Here is a 17,247-nt window from a genome sequence, read left to right on the forward strand (position 1 = left end):
ACTGCAAATCCAAGGTCTGGAAAGCAGACGAGAAAGAAACTATCCTGTGAAATTTTTTGCACTCTCCTCGAGTGCTTAATTGCCTCGTAATTAAAAAAGAAAAAAACCCTCTCAGTTTCAAAACTGTGCTGCAGACATATATGCTACAACATATGACCAAACATACAAAGGCTTGGAGACACTCACAACAAGTCATAATTTCTTTTTACTTCAAAGAAGTTGCATCAAATTCACATCTGCATCACATAATTTTGCTAGAAGGAGAGTGCCTGTAATGAAACTAATATTGTGGCAGTTTCTCAGAAGTCATTGAAAATTCATGATCAAACCATGAAATTTGAACCATTAGAGGTACACTGTTTGTGACAAAGAAAAGGGGTTCGGTCTTAGCTGCATGCTTCACGTATAATCACATGAAAAAAAAAAAATACAAATGAAGTCATGTCCAATGTTACAATGACAAAAAACTGATTATCAAAGGGGCTTTGTTGTTTCAAAGATCAAACACGGAACACAGCCAACATTCGCAGCATGAAACTTTGTCAAACTGGAGCCTACAACCTTTTTCTTGGCATGAAACTCTTAACGAATCTCTACTGGCATTCATTGCATTGTGCAGAAAAAAACACTTACTTGCGCGCATTTTACTTCTGCAAATCTTGGTTCCTTGCGAAATCTGCCAAAGTTTCATGCACACGAAAACTGCTAGGTTTACAGTACTCATAAAGTGTGCGCAAATCCCATGTGTTGAAACGAGTAAACCTTGAAATCTATGAGACAATGATCAATCTACATGACTACATCAGTCTATTTAATACAATCCCTGAAACAAAAGCATTGTGCTGTTTCTACCAGTTTGATGATTTTTCTATCTAAACTGCACCGTGTCGCTTCAAAAATGTACGCATTTAACACTCGTGGAAAACCTAACACGACAGAATACCAGATATATTCTTCATTCCTTCACATTCTTGGTAGGCTTTTGAAAAGCAGTTTCCCAAGGAAATGGCAACTTTTTACTCAACTGCATGCACATGAACACTAAATTGAAAAAAAAAAAAATCCCAGAATTGAATTTCTCCTATCATCAAGCGAGAATTGTACCTGACTGTATACATCAGAGACTTCATGAACAGTGCAAAGTCTAAAGAGGACCCTCCCCCCCCCCCAAAAAAAAAAGAAAAGAAAAGAAATGAAAAAGGCTCAATTACACAGCAGACACGCTGGGGCACAAAAAACAAGGTCAGACTACATGTACGTCTCTCACAGCAGGGCACAATGAACCAGGAGATTAAAGTGGTCACATATGAAACTTTAGAGTAGAAAAAGAGAAAGAGATAGAAAGTAAAAGAGAGTATTAGATCATTCAAACAGATGTTGCTGCTACAGGGAGTGAGTCAAAAATTAGCCCCACATGTGAGAGAAATACATTTCTTAATCTCTTTGTCATTTTTTCTTTCTTTTTTTTTTTCCTTCGGGCATACGATGAGCATTCCGAGTTTCGCTCTAGAAACGCCCGTGTTGATGATTGTTCCAGAGCAGTAAAAAAACACAGAACGACACTGTTTCTTTTTTTTTTTCTCGTGTGCGTGTTTTTTTTTTCCCCAATGCCAGTGTCAGTTTTGTGTGATTATAGTGAGATTTCTTTGGGTGCAAGTGCGTGAGTATGAATATGCGTGAGTGTGTGTTTGGTCTAGTTTGGTCAATATCTGTCTCTAGACCATGAACTCCACTTGCTTTTGTGGAGCTTTCTGTGCAGAACATGTGCACTCATTGCAAAGTCTTGGCAAGCTTTTGGGGTGACTCTGTGGCAGTGACACACAGGCTTGCCCAAATCTGACACAGCAGACTCAGAGGACGGTGAGCGTGCAGTTAGCCGCCGCCGGTCGTCGATGGTCACAGCGCAACCTGCGCAGTTCGTCGATTCCCAAGCGCCGGATTCCTTTAAAAGGCCACGGGGAGCACTTTAACAAGCCCCTGATGCTCTCGCTCTGCAATGGAGGGAACTAATCCGGAATGTGCAAAGTCAACACGGCTTTTTAATCCCTCCCCCAAGAAAGCCTGGCTTCTGCTGTGCCTTCTCCTTATAATCCCCCCAATCTACAATTGCTAATCCTTAATCTAGAATTCCATCTCAAAAGTTGACCTGACATTTCTCCAAGCCTGTGCAGTTTGCTCAAGAGGTTTAATTTCTTTCTCTTGTCTGTGTGTGTACTTCTTAGTCCCTTCTTCTCTTTTTTCTTTCCTCTATATCTCTCTCTCTATTAGCCAAAGGGCTTTAGCATAAAATATAGAACTCTTGTGCTAATAGTATCTTCGGAAGAGGCTTATGGTTAAAGCAGAAGCTGGAGAATAAAGAGCAAGCGGCACATGATCAAGAAATATGTGAGAAAACCGCTTGTCTCGTTTGATGTGGCATTAACATCTTATTAAAAAACTTCATGTTGGCATCTAAGCCACGTATAATGCACAAAAAGAAAAAAAGTTTCTCAGAACGGCTTTGCCGGCTGCACAGCTGGCCAAAGCAAACCTCATGACGTACATGTACTTCTGAGATAGATGTTCCCAAACTATACACACGTGTGCTATTATAAAATCATCTTCTGCAAGCCAGTATTCAACAAGGGCATTGATCAGCCTGAGTGCTATGTGCCTTAATATACAACACATCTAACATGTATGAAGTGGAGTTTGCTAACTTGTTAGAGTATCCGCGATGCCAACCTCTGCAGATCCAAAAACATTCTAAATAGAAAGTACCAGAAGGCAATAAGTATGATTTGGTTTTAAAATGAAAAAAAAAAAATGCACACATTAAGAGTGCAAAAACCAAATTTCATAGAGAAATAAGATTTATTTGTTTACAAATAATTATATTGTCTTTGATGAAGAAAAATCATATATCACAAAAAAGATATAGTAATTCTGAAGCAGCTTTGGAGTATAAATTGTACATCTTGGTCACTGTTTCTGATAAAATGGCATTTGAAAACTTGAAAAGAAAATATAAGAATATGGCTTTTAGAAACAATAACCACAAAAATGTAAAGAACCACTTATCAGAGATGCAAAACTTTGCTTTATGAGTGATGAACCTTACTGACTGAGACTTGGTGTAGGTGTATGCTTATATCTTCACACACCTACAGCTGTAAAGTGTGTTGTACGTCTATGATTTGTCTCATGGTGCTCAGAACTTAACGAACAAACGTGAATAATGAGTCAACTTTTTTTTTTTTTTTACAACCGTCTGGGTGAAAGGGCGATATTTCATGGAAAAGCCGCAAGGTGGACACAACTCCATAAACTACAATTTTAAGAGATCACTTTTGCTGAAATCTGATCTAACTTTGTGAATGTGGGATGTTGCGTATTCTCATGTATCACGTTTACATCAAAATGATTTACTGTTACAGCACCAAGATTTGGATTTTCATGCAATAATCTGCTAGATCTCTGTCTTCTGGTAATGATTCTACGGCGTTTTTCTAAAACTACACTTTACTTTAATAAAAGAGCATAATCTTGGTCAAAACATTCTGTGCTGAATCCATGATAAATGGAAGAACATGTCTCAGAAGTTACAGATCTCAGATGCTGGAATCAACACTTCTTTAATACAATTTTGATTGTTAAAACACAACATGTCACTCAAAATGTAGAATGAAGAGTAACCTATTCATTTGTTTCTCAAAAATGAAAATGACAGAATTAGAGACAGTTAATACACAACAAGGGCTGCTTCCCCCTGAACCTTCAAGATCAAATTATGGTGCATCAAAATATTGGCTTTGAGGACTAATGAAAGTTAATATCCCTCTTCCACTCTTGGCCTCAAAGAGGGCTTGAACAAGGACGAGAAACTTGTAGAGACTTTGAACGCTTGATGTCCTACAGACACAGGTTGTAATATGGCCACATGTGATATGATATGATTTATATAGCGCCAAATCCACTCTGCAGAGTGCTCTAGGCGCGGAAGTAAGAGAAAGTGAAGGAGATAAAGGACATACAAATATCAAGTACATGTAATAAGTAGTCAAATTGAGGCTTTAAACAAGTGAGTTTTTAGACTGCTTTTAAAGGAGTCTGATGAAGAACAATTTCTTACGGCTGAAGGTAAGTTATTCCATAAGGTGGGAGCAGCATGGCCAAAGGCACATGTGCCCCATATTGTAGTGAATCTTGGAATTATCAGAGAACCGGAGTTAGATGAGCGTAAAGATCTAGCAGGGATGTAATTATGGAGTAAGTCAATATTATACTGAGGAGCAGCGCCCTGAATGCAATGAAAAGTCAAAAGTAAAATCTTAAAAATAATGCGATCTTTGACTGGTAACCAATGAAGTGATCTCAAAATAGGGGTGATGTGAGTGTGCTTCTTGGATAGTGTGATGATGCGTGCTGCCGCATTTTGAAGCCTCTGTAGCATGGAGAGCTGAGTTTGTGGTAAGTTAAATAAGACAGAGTTTCCAAAATCGAGCCTAGAAGATATCAAGGCATGGACTAATTTTTCGGTAGAAGAGCGGTTCAAATATTTTCTAATGAAGCCGATATTACGAAGTTGGTATCTTACATATCTACAAATGCTAGAAACTTGATGAGACATAGTCATATTACAATCTAGCATTACACCCAGGTTGCGACAGGTTTGGGACACACTAATTGACATGCCGGAAAAAGAGATGAAATTAATGTCAAGTTTACCTAATTGTGTCTTCGAACCAAACATTAAAAACTCAGATTTATCCGTATTCAATTTCGAAGAATGTGAGTTCAGCCATGAATAAACATCGTTCATTGCATTCTCAAGCTGACTCAAAGCATGTAAGGCATCGGCCTGGTTAGGTTTGAAAGACAGATACAATTGAATGTCATCAGCGTATATGTGATAATTAATTTTTAATTTTGTGCATGTAATGTCTGCTGTCTGTTGTGTGTAAATACCACTTCATCAAATGCAATCACAACTTTTAATGAAGAGAAAAACAATTTGACTGATAATGATAATGATTAATACCATTTCTGCTACTGACATCTAAATACCAATGATCCAAATCTGTGAATATTGTATCTAAAATAACATGGGGATGTAGTATTCTCAAAAAGAGATAGAATAAGGTCAAAGCTTTGATACATCCCATTCTACCTGTGAAAATGGAACTACTGTTTGTCTCATGTCCTTTTGCTCAATGTGAAATTTGTGAGCTGATGACGAGAACCGTTACAGAATAGAATCGTCAGTATCACCACCATTATCAACTTGTTGCTTTTCATACTTTGGGATTTTTGGAAAAGACTAAATACAGAAAGGAAAAAACAAAAAAAGGAAGAAAAAAAGGTTACAGTAGACAAGTTGCAGAGAAGTTTGAAAGAGAAAAGCCAATTACCCTCTGCAGTAAGCAGCACTTTCAATAAGTATGTGGTAAACAAAAGAAGATATAAAGAGTTTTATAACAACATGAGCTAACTCCGTTTTCCTGTTAAGTAGAGATATACTGTACTTGTGATTAAAGCTGCCAAAAAAAAAAAGAGAGAAAATTCCAAGAAAAGATGGGATATCATTAATCATAATTTCACAAGTATTTCTTGCTACGTTACAAGTGAAGCATCACTGGCAGAGGTTTTATGTGTTGTTTGAAGGTTTGCATAATGAAGTAAATGAGGGGAAGTGGTTTGCAGTAACAACATGCGTGATAGGTTTTATGCTGCTCTATCTGATGATGCACTCACTTTAAAATCTTTTTTAAAAAATGGTGCTTAGCCCATTTAGTGACGGAACTCTTCATATTTACATTTATATATTTATATATACATATTTTTGTTTGATAATGAGCAGAGAAGGATGAGTCCCCTTAAACTATGGAATGAAATGAAGATGATACCACACAGAACAGGAAGTTGCTCCCCTCCAGAGTGAAATTTCAGCCCACATTCAGTTTCACACACACACACGAAGAAAAAAAAAAAATCGAGTGAGATACGCTGATAAGTTTTTGACCTCCCGAGTATCAAGTTGGACTCGCTGCGCCATGTGCTTCACATATATGTACATATGTATATATTTCCAACAGCCATCTTGCTTTTCATGGTGTAGCAGATCAGGGGGTACAGATACCATGCTTAAAAAATACTGCATATGACACAGTTCCATCTAATTATACGCAAATGACTCAGTCAATCTCATGGAACATCATATATTTTTTGATGGGACATATTAAATATCAAATATAAATCAATAGATGTATCTATATGTACATGTATCTAATAATATCTATCTATATAAATCAATCTATATATGTTACTTATCTCACTCAGGCAACAATTCACAAACTCTAGAACTTCCTCATCGTGTTTTGTTGTAGTCCCATATTGCCGAAAGTTGAATTTTTCTCTATGATCTCTTCAACTCTGTTCACTGGGGAATATAAAAAATACAAACACGTTTTTGCTTGTGTTTTCTGTGCGAACTTTTTTTTACCTGTCGCATTTCTCGCTTTCTCCGGGGGATAGTCAAGCTTGGACAGCGCCACCCTGACCAGGTCTCTGAGTTGTAACGATGACGGGACGATGGCGTACCCCTCCTTCTTCTCCTCCTCCTCCTTCTGCTTGCCCTCGCCGTCCTCGCTCGGGAGCCCCGGCAACGTGTCCAGCAGCTCGACGACGCAATGCACGGGCAATTTCTTGCCGTCTGCTGACAGAGAGAGACAGAGAATAGGAACACAAGAGAGAAAGAGAGAGAAAAAAGAAAAGATGGAGAACAAGAACAAAGAAATTAGCATTATCAAAATATTGAAGAAGATAGAACAGAAATCTTGAGATAATTCGTAAGAGGTAGATTTTCACTCAGCTGCAGTTCTACAGAGTGTATACACATGTGAAGACTTTAAACGCAAACATTGGTATAATCCATGATTATAACATTATATCATCATAACATATATATGTATATTATATGATTATACCATATGAGATGATTTTAATAATAACTCCAAAAACATTTCTTATGCAGTATCATTTTAAAAGACTTCATTTCCCTCTATTTGCTGATAACCTAACTTAAAAAAAAACTCTGGAAAAGGTACAAGTTTGTATACCCGTTTTTGCATTCAAACTCTTCATATGTACAGTACGATTCTACATGTGCTCAGGAGAAGACTATACGCTCAGGAGAAGACTATACAAGATCTGATGCTCTGACTTTTGTTTAAAATCATAGCTTTCTTGTTACTATTCATTGTTCATGTTGATATAGGCAGATTTTAAAGAAGTCTACCGATCGAATCTGCAAATGTCTATTTCAGAGTTAGAATTTTCAAAAACCTCTTAATCACTAATCTCATGACTGATTCTCCAGTTGGAAATACATTTTGGAAGATTTGAATTCTTATTTTTCTCTAAAATTCACAATTTTGTTTAAATTGCCTTTTGACTTTGCACTGACCTAATTAATTCAACCAGTTTTATCCTAATCTTTTTCTGTGCAGGAGGAGATAATGTATCGCTGCTAAATTCAGATGTACCAATCATTCAAGTAGATAATAAGGCAATGATATCTGCAGCTAACATCCCCCGTACTTGGGGGAAATGTATGGCTAGCACATTTATAAACACACATGCCGTATGAGCTGTACAATCAGATGGTAATACAACAAACAGAGAAATGAGAAGGAAGTAAATATGTACATTTTCTGTGTTTACGACCATTTCTCATATTTTTTTCTGTTTTTTTTGGTGTACATAATTTTCTAGGACTCGCGCTGGATTGGTACAAGCGATGGCGAACTGTTCCCCTTATCTGACGGCTAATCTTTTTCCTGGTGAACCGAGCTCTCATACCAAGGTGCATCATTAGCATTGTCGGTGAACAAACCCTTGAAAGAAAAAAAAAAAAAACCCTGAAAATAAACTTTTTCCATCCATGCTATCGCTGACAAAGGAGCGGTTGTATTTTATCTGCATTCCATCTAGAAAACTGGACAAAAAGAAGGAGAAAAAGGTTCGGGGGGGGGGGGGAGAGAAAGCTTGGATTATCCCACTGGGGAGAGGATAAGCTTGAGAGAGGACTGAACTTTGAAGGAGGGGATTAAGATTCTTTGACAGAATATTTCTACAGGAAATAAAGGGTAAAAAAGGGGGCTGGAAACCCACTGCCCTGCACATCTGGGCAGCTGGTTAGAAATGGCTGAAGTACATATAGCAGGCTTATTTCCTCATGTAAAAGCTCACAAACCATAGGCAAGTGTAACATAAAGCAGCGTACGTATAGTCAGACCATTTTAATACACAACACACACTACTACTGCAAAGCAAAAAATATTTGCGGCATGAAATGTTTGTGAATTGGAGTCCACAGCCTTTTTTGTGGCATGAACTTTTCTTGAATTGCCACTGGCATCCAATGCATTATAGTGTAGACATGAACTTTTAATTTTGTGAATCTTGGCTTTTGCAAAATTTGCAAAATTATAATGCATGCTAAAATTTCTGGTTTTACCATGCATAATGATTCTTTTTCCACCAAAGTAGGAATTTGAGCAATTTAACAATAGCTCTGACACTCAGCATCTACATGTATAGTGTCTCTGAGCAGACATTTCTTTATTTCTACAACAAAGCATACAGACCATCTCGCTGAAAGTTTAATATGTTGTGGGTGGTACAGGTTTGAGGCCAGCAGCATAGGTAACAAACATTACATTAAAGGGAAGGTAAACCCAAAGAGCAATGTGGATTGAGTGAAAGCAGCAACATTAGTAGAACACATCAGTGAAAGTTTGAGAAAAATCGGACAATCGATGCAAAAGTTATGAATTTTTAAAGTTTTGGTGTTGGAACCGCTGGATGAGGAGACTACTAGAGGATATGACGTATGAGTGGACAACGATACGAAGAAAATATAAAGGATATTCAACAAAAATTCACTTTTCTAGAATTATGAAAGAGCAGTGGACCAACCGCTTTCAGAAAGCAGGGGGAATAATTGCTACCCTTAACATATGTCAATATCAAGTTGATGGAATTTGTAATTTTCATGAAAAATGGATTTTTGTAGTATTTTCTTTATATTTTCTTGATATTGTAGTCCACTCATACGTCATAACCTCTAGTAGTCTCCTCATTCAGCGGTTCCAACACCAAAACTTTAAAAATTCATAACTTTTGCATTGATTGTCCGATTTTCTTCAAACTTTCACTGATGTGTTCTACTAATGTTGCTGCTTTCACTCAATCCACATTGTTCTTGGGGTTTATCTTCCCTTTAAAGGGGCTTGGAGCATCGTAATTGCTGAAAGATGTTGTTTCAGAAATCATTATAATCAATATCATTATTATCCACCTCCTCCTTCTTCTTATCATTATCATTGTCATAATAATAATAACAATCATTATCATCACTTTTAATAACTACTACTACACTACTACTTTTACTACTATCATTATAACTATCATTTTTATCATCATTACTATTACAATCACATTCATTGTCATTATTACTATCTTTATCATCACCAGAACTATCTATCATTTTCGTAAATCATCAATGATGATAATCAGTATTTTACAATTCAGAGAAAAATTATAGTGCTCAGCAGTTACAATATCACACGCTCTCCCTGGTACTTGAATGATATCACAAGGTTATAGTGAATGGTACCCAGATCTGAGATGTTCAAATTCTTCATGATCTAATATATGAATGCAAATATGCCTTAATTGTAAAGATGATATCATATGAAAATGCTTTTGTTAAAGGTGCATCCACATTGAATGTAAAATTGTAAAGGCGCAATTTATTGGACACAGGAATATTTCCCTCAGAGAATTTTACTCAGTCATGTTGTCAATTCCAACCAATGTCTTCATAGTCTAAATATTTGAAAGATACTTTGATCAAGGCATGCTGAATATGCAGAAGGAGACAAAGATCTTGGTCCTTGCAAGAGCTTAAGGATACAAGAGCTTTCCTTAAGCTACAAGGAAGATTACTTGCACAGGAGATGTTTCATACTTATCTTTTAATCGTAAGCTCACTAACACTGTCATCTTACACTTAGCATTTAGCCTCTCACAACGATGCCATTGTTCCGACTCACAAGAGCTTTCGAAATCAAAGTCGCACAAAGAATGAGATAGGCTGAACAGAACAAAAAGATAAATCTGCTCTCAGAGATAAAGGATGTTACCAAAAAATGCCAAAAAAAAAAAGGAATTGTAAAAAATGAAGAAGAAGAGAAATCTGTCAATTTAGCTCAGAAATAGTGCCAACAATAGAAACTAATGCCAGCAAAGTGCATTACAGGCTGCGCTGAATGGCGCTGAAAAGAAGAGTAATGGCGTAAAAATCGCAGCTTTTCATTCCACGAGGAGCGCCCAGCCGGGGCACGTGGATCTGTACCACAGCGTTTGTTCTTTCTGTTTAATCTTTCTCATTGTCGTCTCCCATCTCCGCACCCCCCCCCCCCCCCCCCCCCCCCCCCCCGTCTCTTTCTCTCCTTTCGCTACTAACCACTAACTCTTTCTGGTCGTCCATTTCAATAGGATTTTCTGATTTAAGAGATTACAAATCTGAGTGGGCATTTGAAGAGCTAGAGAGATGGGAATTTGTCATATCATCCAGCTCAGTGAGATAGAAGGAGAGAGGGAGAGAGTAAGAAGAGTAGAAAGAAGGGGAAAGAGAGAGTGCAAAGGGGAGGGGGGGGGGGGGCGAGGGAGTTAAGGGAATCGAGAGAGATGAGAGGAACCTGGGGAGGCGAGTGGATTACATCAATACCCAGTATATCCACTGCTGCGACTTCACAATGAATAAAATATTGGAGCATGATTCGGCATGGTCCTAGGCTGGTTTCCAGACTCTCTGCTGGACTCTCCCACGTCCTGCATCACGCCAGGTCCTCATCAGTACCACTCTCACTGAAGGGGGTATCTCACTGAGCAGCGAATGTTTGCAAATGTGGCGATTATAGGTTTCATCTAGGGTTTGTAAAAAGTTGCAATCAAACTCGCAAACAGTTTTCATTGTTGCAAACAGTTTTCCATGTCACAAGTTGTCATAAAGAAATTCTGACATGTTCAAAATTTCTTAGCAGCAAGAAAAAGCCGTTGCGAATTTGATTACAACTTTATACCCTTAACAAATTTGGATGAAACCTTAACTTTGTAAAAATTCACTATGTTCATAAACATTCGTCGCTATGTGAGATACTTATTACCAAAAAGCTGTTATTTTTGCAAGGGTTACATTCTTGTGTTCACAAATCACTATTTGACCATGAATTTCATGTACCTACGATAGCCTCAGCGTCAAATTGCAAAAACAACCTCTCACTTAACTAAGATCTCCTCATTAGAGAAAATATCTGTATGTGAAAATAACAGCTTTTACAGAAGTTACTAATAATTGACCTAATAGGAACAGCAAGTCCTGAGGTGTTTCTTTTTTTCCCTTCATGATCTGCAAGATTAACATCAGCTTATCACAGCTGGATTGCTGCAATACACACGTACATAAAAGTAATAATAATTCTATGCATACATGTTTTTCATTTTCCACTTCAAGTCACATACACAAACATACTCACACACACACACACAAAAAGAAAATGGTGAAGATTTGTGTGTTGATCAAATAGAGACATTCGATTCAATGAAATCATCACCTCAATGAATTTGCATGAAATGCAAGTGCTGCTCACTTTACTGTAACATGCAATGTTAACATTGTCTTTACACAAACAGTGCACATGGCAAATTATCATAGGAGTTTTAGAAAAACAATTGGGGGGTGTTTCATAAAGCTGTTCGTAAAGTTACGAATGACTTACGAGCGACTGGTGATCAGTTCTTGTGCTGAATTATGGAAATTCTGATAAGTATAGCACATCAGAACTGATCACCAGTCACTCGTAAGTTGTTCGTAACTTTACGAACAGCTTTATGAAACAGGGACCAGCTGAACTGATTTTGCGTAAAGTGTATCATGAGAGATAACAATTCTTGTGTATCCATGCACAAGAATTTACGGGTTTCGCACTGGTTCTCAAATGAAAAAAAAAAGAAAGAAGTTAATTCTGGGCATGTGACTCTGAAGCTAAAGGGAAAAAAATTCTATACGAAATGCTGCTGCAATGGACAAAATCCACTAGTCCTGCGTGGCATGGAATTTTATAGAAACTGAGTAGAAAAAGAAAGAAAAAAAAAAAGAAAAAGACAGAGAGAAATGTAGAAAAGAGAAATCTTGGTGGAGAGGGGAGGTGGTCAAAAACAGAAGGCGATAATCCTGTAGCAGATCAGACATACACCTGGCTTATAAAAATACCTCTGAGCTCTGAAGTTGACGGGGGAAAAAGCGAAGACGTTACATGATTTAACGAATCTAATACAGGAGATGCATGGAGACATACATACGACTCCTGCAATCATTCGGCGAGAAGAAGAACAGAGAGCGAAAGATGAAGAGTACGAGACTCTTAGCTCCCACAAAGAGATTAGCATTGTCATTTCAAGACTGCCAAAGGATCATCCCACTATATTACACCCGAGAGGGGATTTGGCAGATTTTAGAGAATCAGAAAAGAAGAAGAAGAAAAAAAGACAGGGAATAAAATGAGGGAAAGAAGAGTCTCCCTCACCTCAAGTGCACCTGACCAAAATGAAGCACCTCAAGACTTGTACGACGTAGGTGAATTATCAAAGGGAATACATGGTGTAATTTTTTTTTTTATTATTTTTCTTTTTTTTGGGGGGGGGGTTCTTGGATATAACTCCAATATTTTTATTTGTTTTTGTGGTCAACTTGAACATTGAGTGTTTACACAATTAAAAAAAGAAGAAGAAATTGCCCATGGAATTATGACTTTAAAAATAATACACAATGATCATCCATGTTAAATGCCTCACACCTAATACCTATGGAATACAAACAGTGGAAATACCATAGTTGCCAACCTCTATAAACACATACAAAAACACACACAAAATATTGATGTTACATTTGCACATATAAACTTACATACAAACTTTGGAAGATATATGTTCTGATTTTAAAAAAAATGATGCTATGGTATTAAAACAAAATTATCCTTGTTTGAAGTTCATTAAGTTTATATCTAGCTGTTCAAAATCATATTTTCTTCTTTTGTATGAAGTAAAGCAAAAACATGATTAATAGACAACACATTACTCATTGGCAGCCTTACAATACACAGGGTATTTTGTTTATCAAAAAGAGGATTATTCCTCCGTATTCATCATAATCATATTCAACTACTGTATATCAGTTATATTCAAAGGTATATCCCTAAATGACTATTGCACAAGATTTGTCCTGATTTTTGTTATCTATTTAATCTAGTTGACCTAAATAGTGCCTGTTTGCATATGAGAAAGAGAAAGAGAGAGACACAGAGAGAGAGAAAGAAGAAGGAGAGAGAGAGAGAGAAGGAGAAGAAAAACTTGCATCACTGATCGTTTCAAATTGGCTACAATGCAACAGTGCTGTGATGGTCACTTGGAAATATTCCCTGGCAATTTCGTTCAAAGGGGAAGGCGTGTATGACAGTTGAGACCTCGCCCTTAGGGTGAACAGCACAATGCAAATTGAGCGCGGATCTGTACCACGAAATTCCCGCGATATATTTTCATTTGGACGGTCATTTGAATAAGTGTAAAGCATGACTGTGTGCACTTCGGCAAAAGAACAAAAAAAAAAGGTCCAAGCTTCATCCGAGCTATTCTTCCCCCGTTCATCGTGGCGTTACATCCCGCATGCACCATTCCAGTTTGCATTTAAAGTTCACGTTACCATCTTACGCTCAACAAGATTCTACCTCTTTCTCTTCTTCGTCTACTCCGCGGTTTTTTTTTTTTCTCCGCTATAAACTTCTTCTTTTTCTCGTTTGTTTCTATCATGGTTACCTTGCCGTAGAGCCATACAGCAAAGCCCATCGATCAAAAATATCCAGCCGCCCATCTTTCAAACTCCTTGCAACTCCCTGGTATGCTAATCCACGCAAAAGTCAAGAGCATGCCTCCCCCTCCCCCCCCCCCACACCCTACTCCAGTCCCAGCAATCCGCGGCTCAAAATGAATCATGGCAAGCCCAGTAGCAAAAGACGAAGAAAAAAACGGGGGGGGGAAAAAAAATCAAAATCGGGAGGGTACGAGGGAACTGCTATGGCCCGCAAAACTGTGTGAAAATTAGCCCTGATCTGGGGCGATTTAGGAGCCAATTTGCTCGGCTAAGTCGAGTCAACATTAGCCCGATCCATTGGAGATGCTACATCAGTCGCCAGCCAAATTGAATGATCACATCGCCGGAGAAAGCTCCCCCTGATGCTTTAGTGCGTTCACCTGCTCGGCTGCGGGGAGATCAGTCTCCCGCCCAGACTCCGCAGCGACCGACGAGTTCTCCGCCCACCCAGGTGGGCTGCGGTTGGCTACTGGGCTGCGGCCACATGGAGGCTGCATCTTTTTGGAATTAGTTTGTCCAGTGTGTTGCACTGGAGTGACCAATCTGACCACATACAAAGGAGTTTAACACTACCACCACTACCACCACCACCAACACCACCAAAAAACAAACAAACAAACAGCAATCCATGTGCAAAGTAACATTTCTAAAAAAAAAAACCACATTTGTATTTAAGATTAGATCAACGCGATAATCACACATTGACAGGAGAATTCTTTAACTGACCACAAACAGCTAACGACATTCCACACAACACTGTAGACATCATGAATTCAATAACCTACAATGAACCCTTTGTAACATATGGATATAAAAACATGCACCAATAATGTTATGGAAGAAAACACAGGACCAAGCTAGGCTTCACCCGCTCAAGATGCAATAAAATACTTCTTTTGTTTCAGCCTTTTTGGTCAAATGCCATATTTAATTCAGTTGCAGAATGATGGAAAGACCACTTAATCACTAAATTTATTGCTGATTCTTCCAGCAGTGACACATTTTAGAAGATTAAAATTATTTTCTTTTCTGTGTAAAATAAGTAAAATTTATGTTATGTTTGATTTTGTGCAGATATCCTAATGTGGATGAATTGATCATACACACGTAGCTTATTGTCCATCATCGTACAGCCAATCCCCCTGGCATTTACAACTTTAGAATAACCACAAAATATTGAAGCCATAAATTTTTCCTACCAGAAGAACTTTGTAGTTGCTTTCATTTGCTTTGCTTTTGAAATCCCCTCTTGAGTTTTATCTATTTTATTTTTTATTTTTTTATCTTGGGGCTTTCTCAGGGTTAACTGTTAGTTGCCTGGCAATAGTGAACTCAAGCCAGGATTTTTATAGGATTTTTTCCTTCTTTACCCTTCCATTTTTATGATTCTTGTTTTTGTTTTTGTTTTCTTTTTCTTTTTGAAAATATCCCTTCAAATGAAAGACCTGGGACATTTGTGGGAAATCATTGGCTTCCTCTCTCATTCCCCTTCCCTCCCTCCCCCCCCCCCCAAAAAAAGTCTACTTTTTACATGCAATTGTACAACAGTCCCTACGAATATTTCACAAGATGATCATAGGCTTCCTTGGTGGATATAAACGTGAAGTTTACTCAACTCAGAAAAAAAAAATTGAAGCAAGACAAGATGTTTGTGTAGAAAGTTTTCGCCCCTCCAGCTTCCCCATGGGTCGATATTAAAAACTATCGCAATATCAAACGGGGATTTTCTTCTCCCGATCTCTCGCAGGATCTCCTGACTTTTGGAGGCATGTTTTAGCGTCAGATTTATAAACCACACATCAATTAGACAAAATGGGGAAAGTCCCGCATCCTGGAAGCTGTGGCTTAAAACAAGACAGCAATGTGAGGTCTTTGAAGGAATCGGGTAGTGTTTTTTTCTTTCTCGCTCATGGATTCTCAAAGAATCTCCGCAAAGAATCTCCTAGTTTTAGAGGCACGTTCAGCACGAGATAAACCATGGACCTATTGCACGAAATAGGGAATTACTCATTTTTGGAGGCCACGGCTTAAAGCAAGGCAGCAACACGAGGTCTTCAGTGGAACACAGACAACATCTCCAACACACCTGAAGACCTCTGCGTGTCTTGGAGTGAGCAATTTAACAAACCTGGATAGAAGCGGACAGAGGATAAGGAATTAAACATTTTGGCAGGCACTGCATAATGCTTCTTACTGTGCACTTCTCTTTCGACAACAGAAAAGATGTACTACAGCGACACGAAATATATGCAATGGCAACATATTAAAACACCATGGTAACAGTCTAAAATTGACCACCATGGCAAAGACTTGAATAACTTCAAAAAGCAGTCTTCACAATTCTCTTTTTTCCGACTATAGAATGATACTGATATGCCACGTCACTGGTTTGAAATCGCCGGACCCCATCGTGCACATTTGAAGACGACCGCGGCGAGCAGTGTGAACGCGGTCGCGGGGAAGTCATCAGCCAAGAAAGTGCTACCTCAAGGCCACTCCGGCCCGCTAATACTGCCTCTGCGCCACTTCAATTGGATCTAATCGGGATTTGCGAGAGACATGGTGGGGATTAGGCTGTAGAAAATGGAGAGCGCACCGCCACGGCAGAAATCGTCTCTCGCCGAAACCGCTCTCCTTCCTCGACTCGCTCCCTTGTGCCGTCTCTCTCTCCCTCCTCTTTTCCTCTCTCCCCATCCATCTCTCTCTCTCTCAAACTCTATTCCTCTCCCTCTATCCCAGAATGGTATCTTCCCCTCTCATTATAATTTTTTTTTCTTGCATCCTTCTTCCCCAAACTTCAATCTAATTGTAACTCTTCGTATCCTCTCTCTTTCTCTCTCTCTCTATACATTTAATATACATGCAAACAACCGATGAATAATACTCACCCTCCAAAAACGATTACGTCTCTATACTCTATCCCCTTCTTCAGCACACAAACTCAAATCTTGCTTGATCTAATCCAGCTCTCAAATTTGGATACTCTCATAACTTTTTTTTTTCACATCTTTCTTGTTTTCATTTTTTTCATTTGACCCCCCCCCCAAAAAAAATAAAAAAATAAAAAAATAAAAAAATCTTCTCTCTTCATATCATATTGTCCCTTTATATACAACGTAATATTGTTGGGTTAGTTTTATGACATTTGCTCTGACTGTGACAATTGCTCCCATGAAATATCTGCACGTTATAAAGCCAAACATAATTTCTACCAACATAACCCTAGCCCTAATCCTAAGTTTCACATCAAACTAAACCTATAACCCTATCACAAC

General features: G+C 38.3%; 1 protein-coding gene across 1 annotated transcript in view; it reads right to left on the reverse strand.

The window, feature by feature from the left end:
- Window positions 1-17,247, reverse strand: part of LOC140239832 (uncharacterized) — a 58,338-nt gene that overhangs the window by 17,285 nt on the left and 23,806 nt on the right. The window contains 1 exon segment of the mRNA XM_072319653.1: window positions 6,482-6,691. Within this exon segment, the coding sequence (XP_072175754.1) occupies window positions 6,482-6,691 (210 nt within the window).

This window comes from Diadema setosum, chromosome 16 (genome assembly GCF_964275005.1).
Source record: "Diadema setosum chromosome 16, eeDiaSeto1, whole genome shotgun sequence".
Lineage (NCBI taxonomy): Eukaryota > Metazoa > Echinodermata > Echinoidea > Diadematoida > Diadematidae > Diadema > Diadema setosum.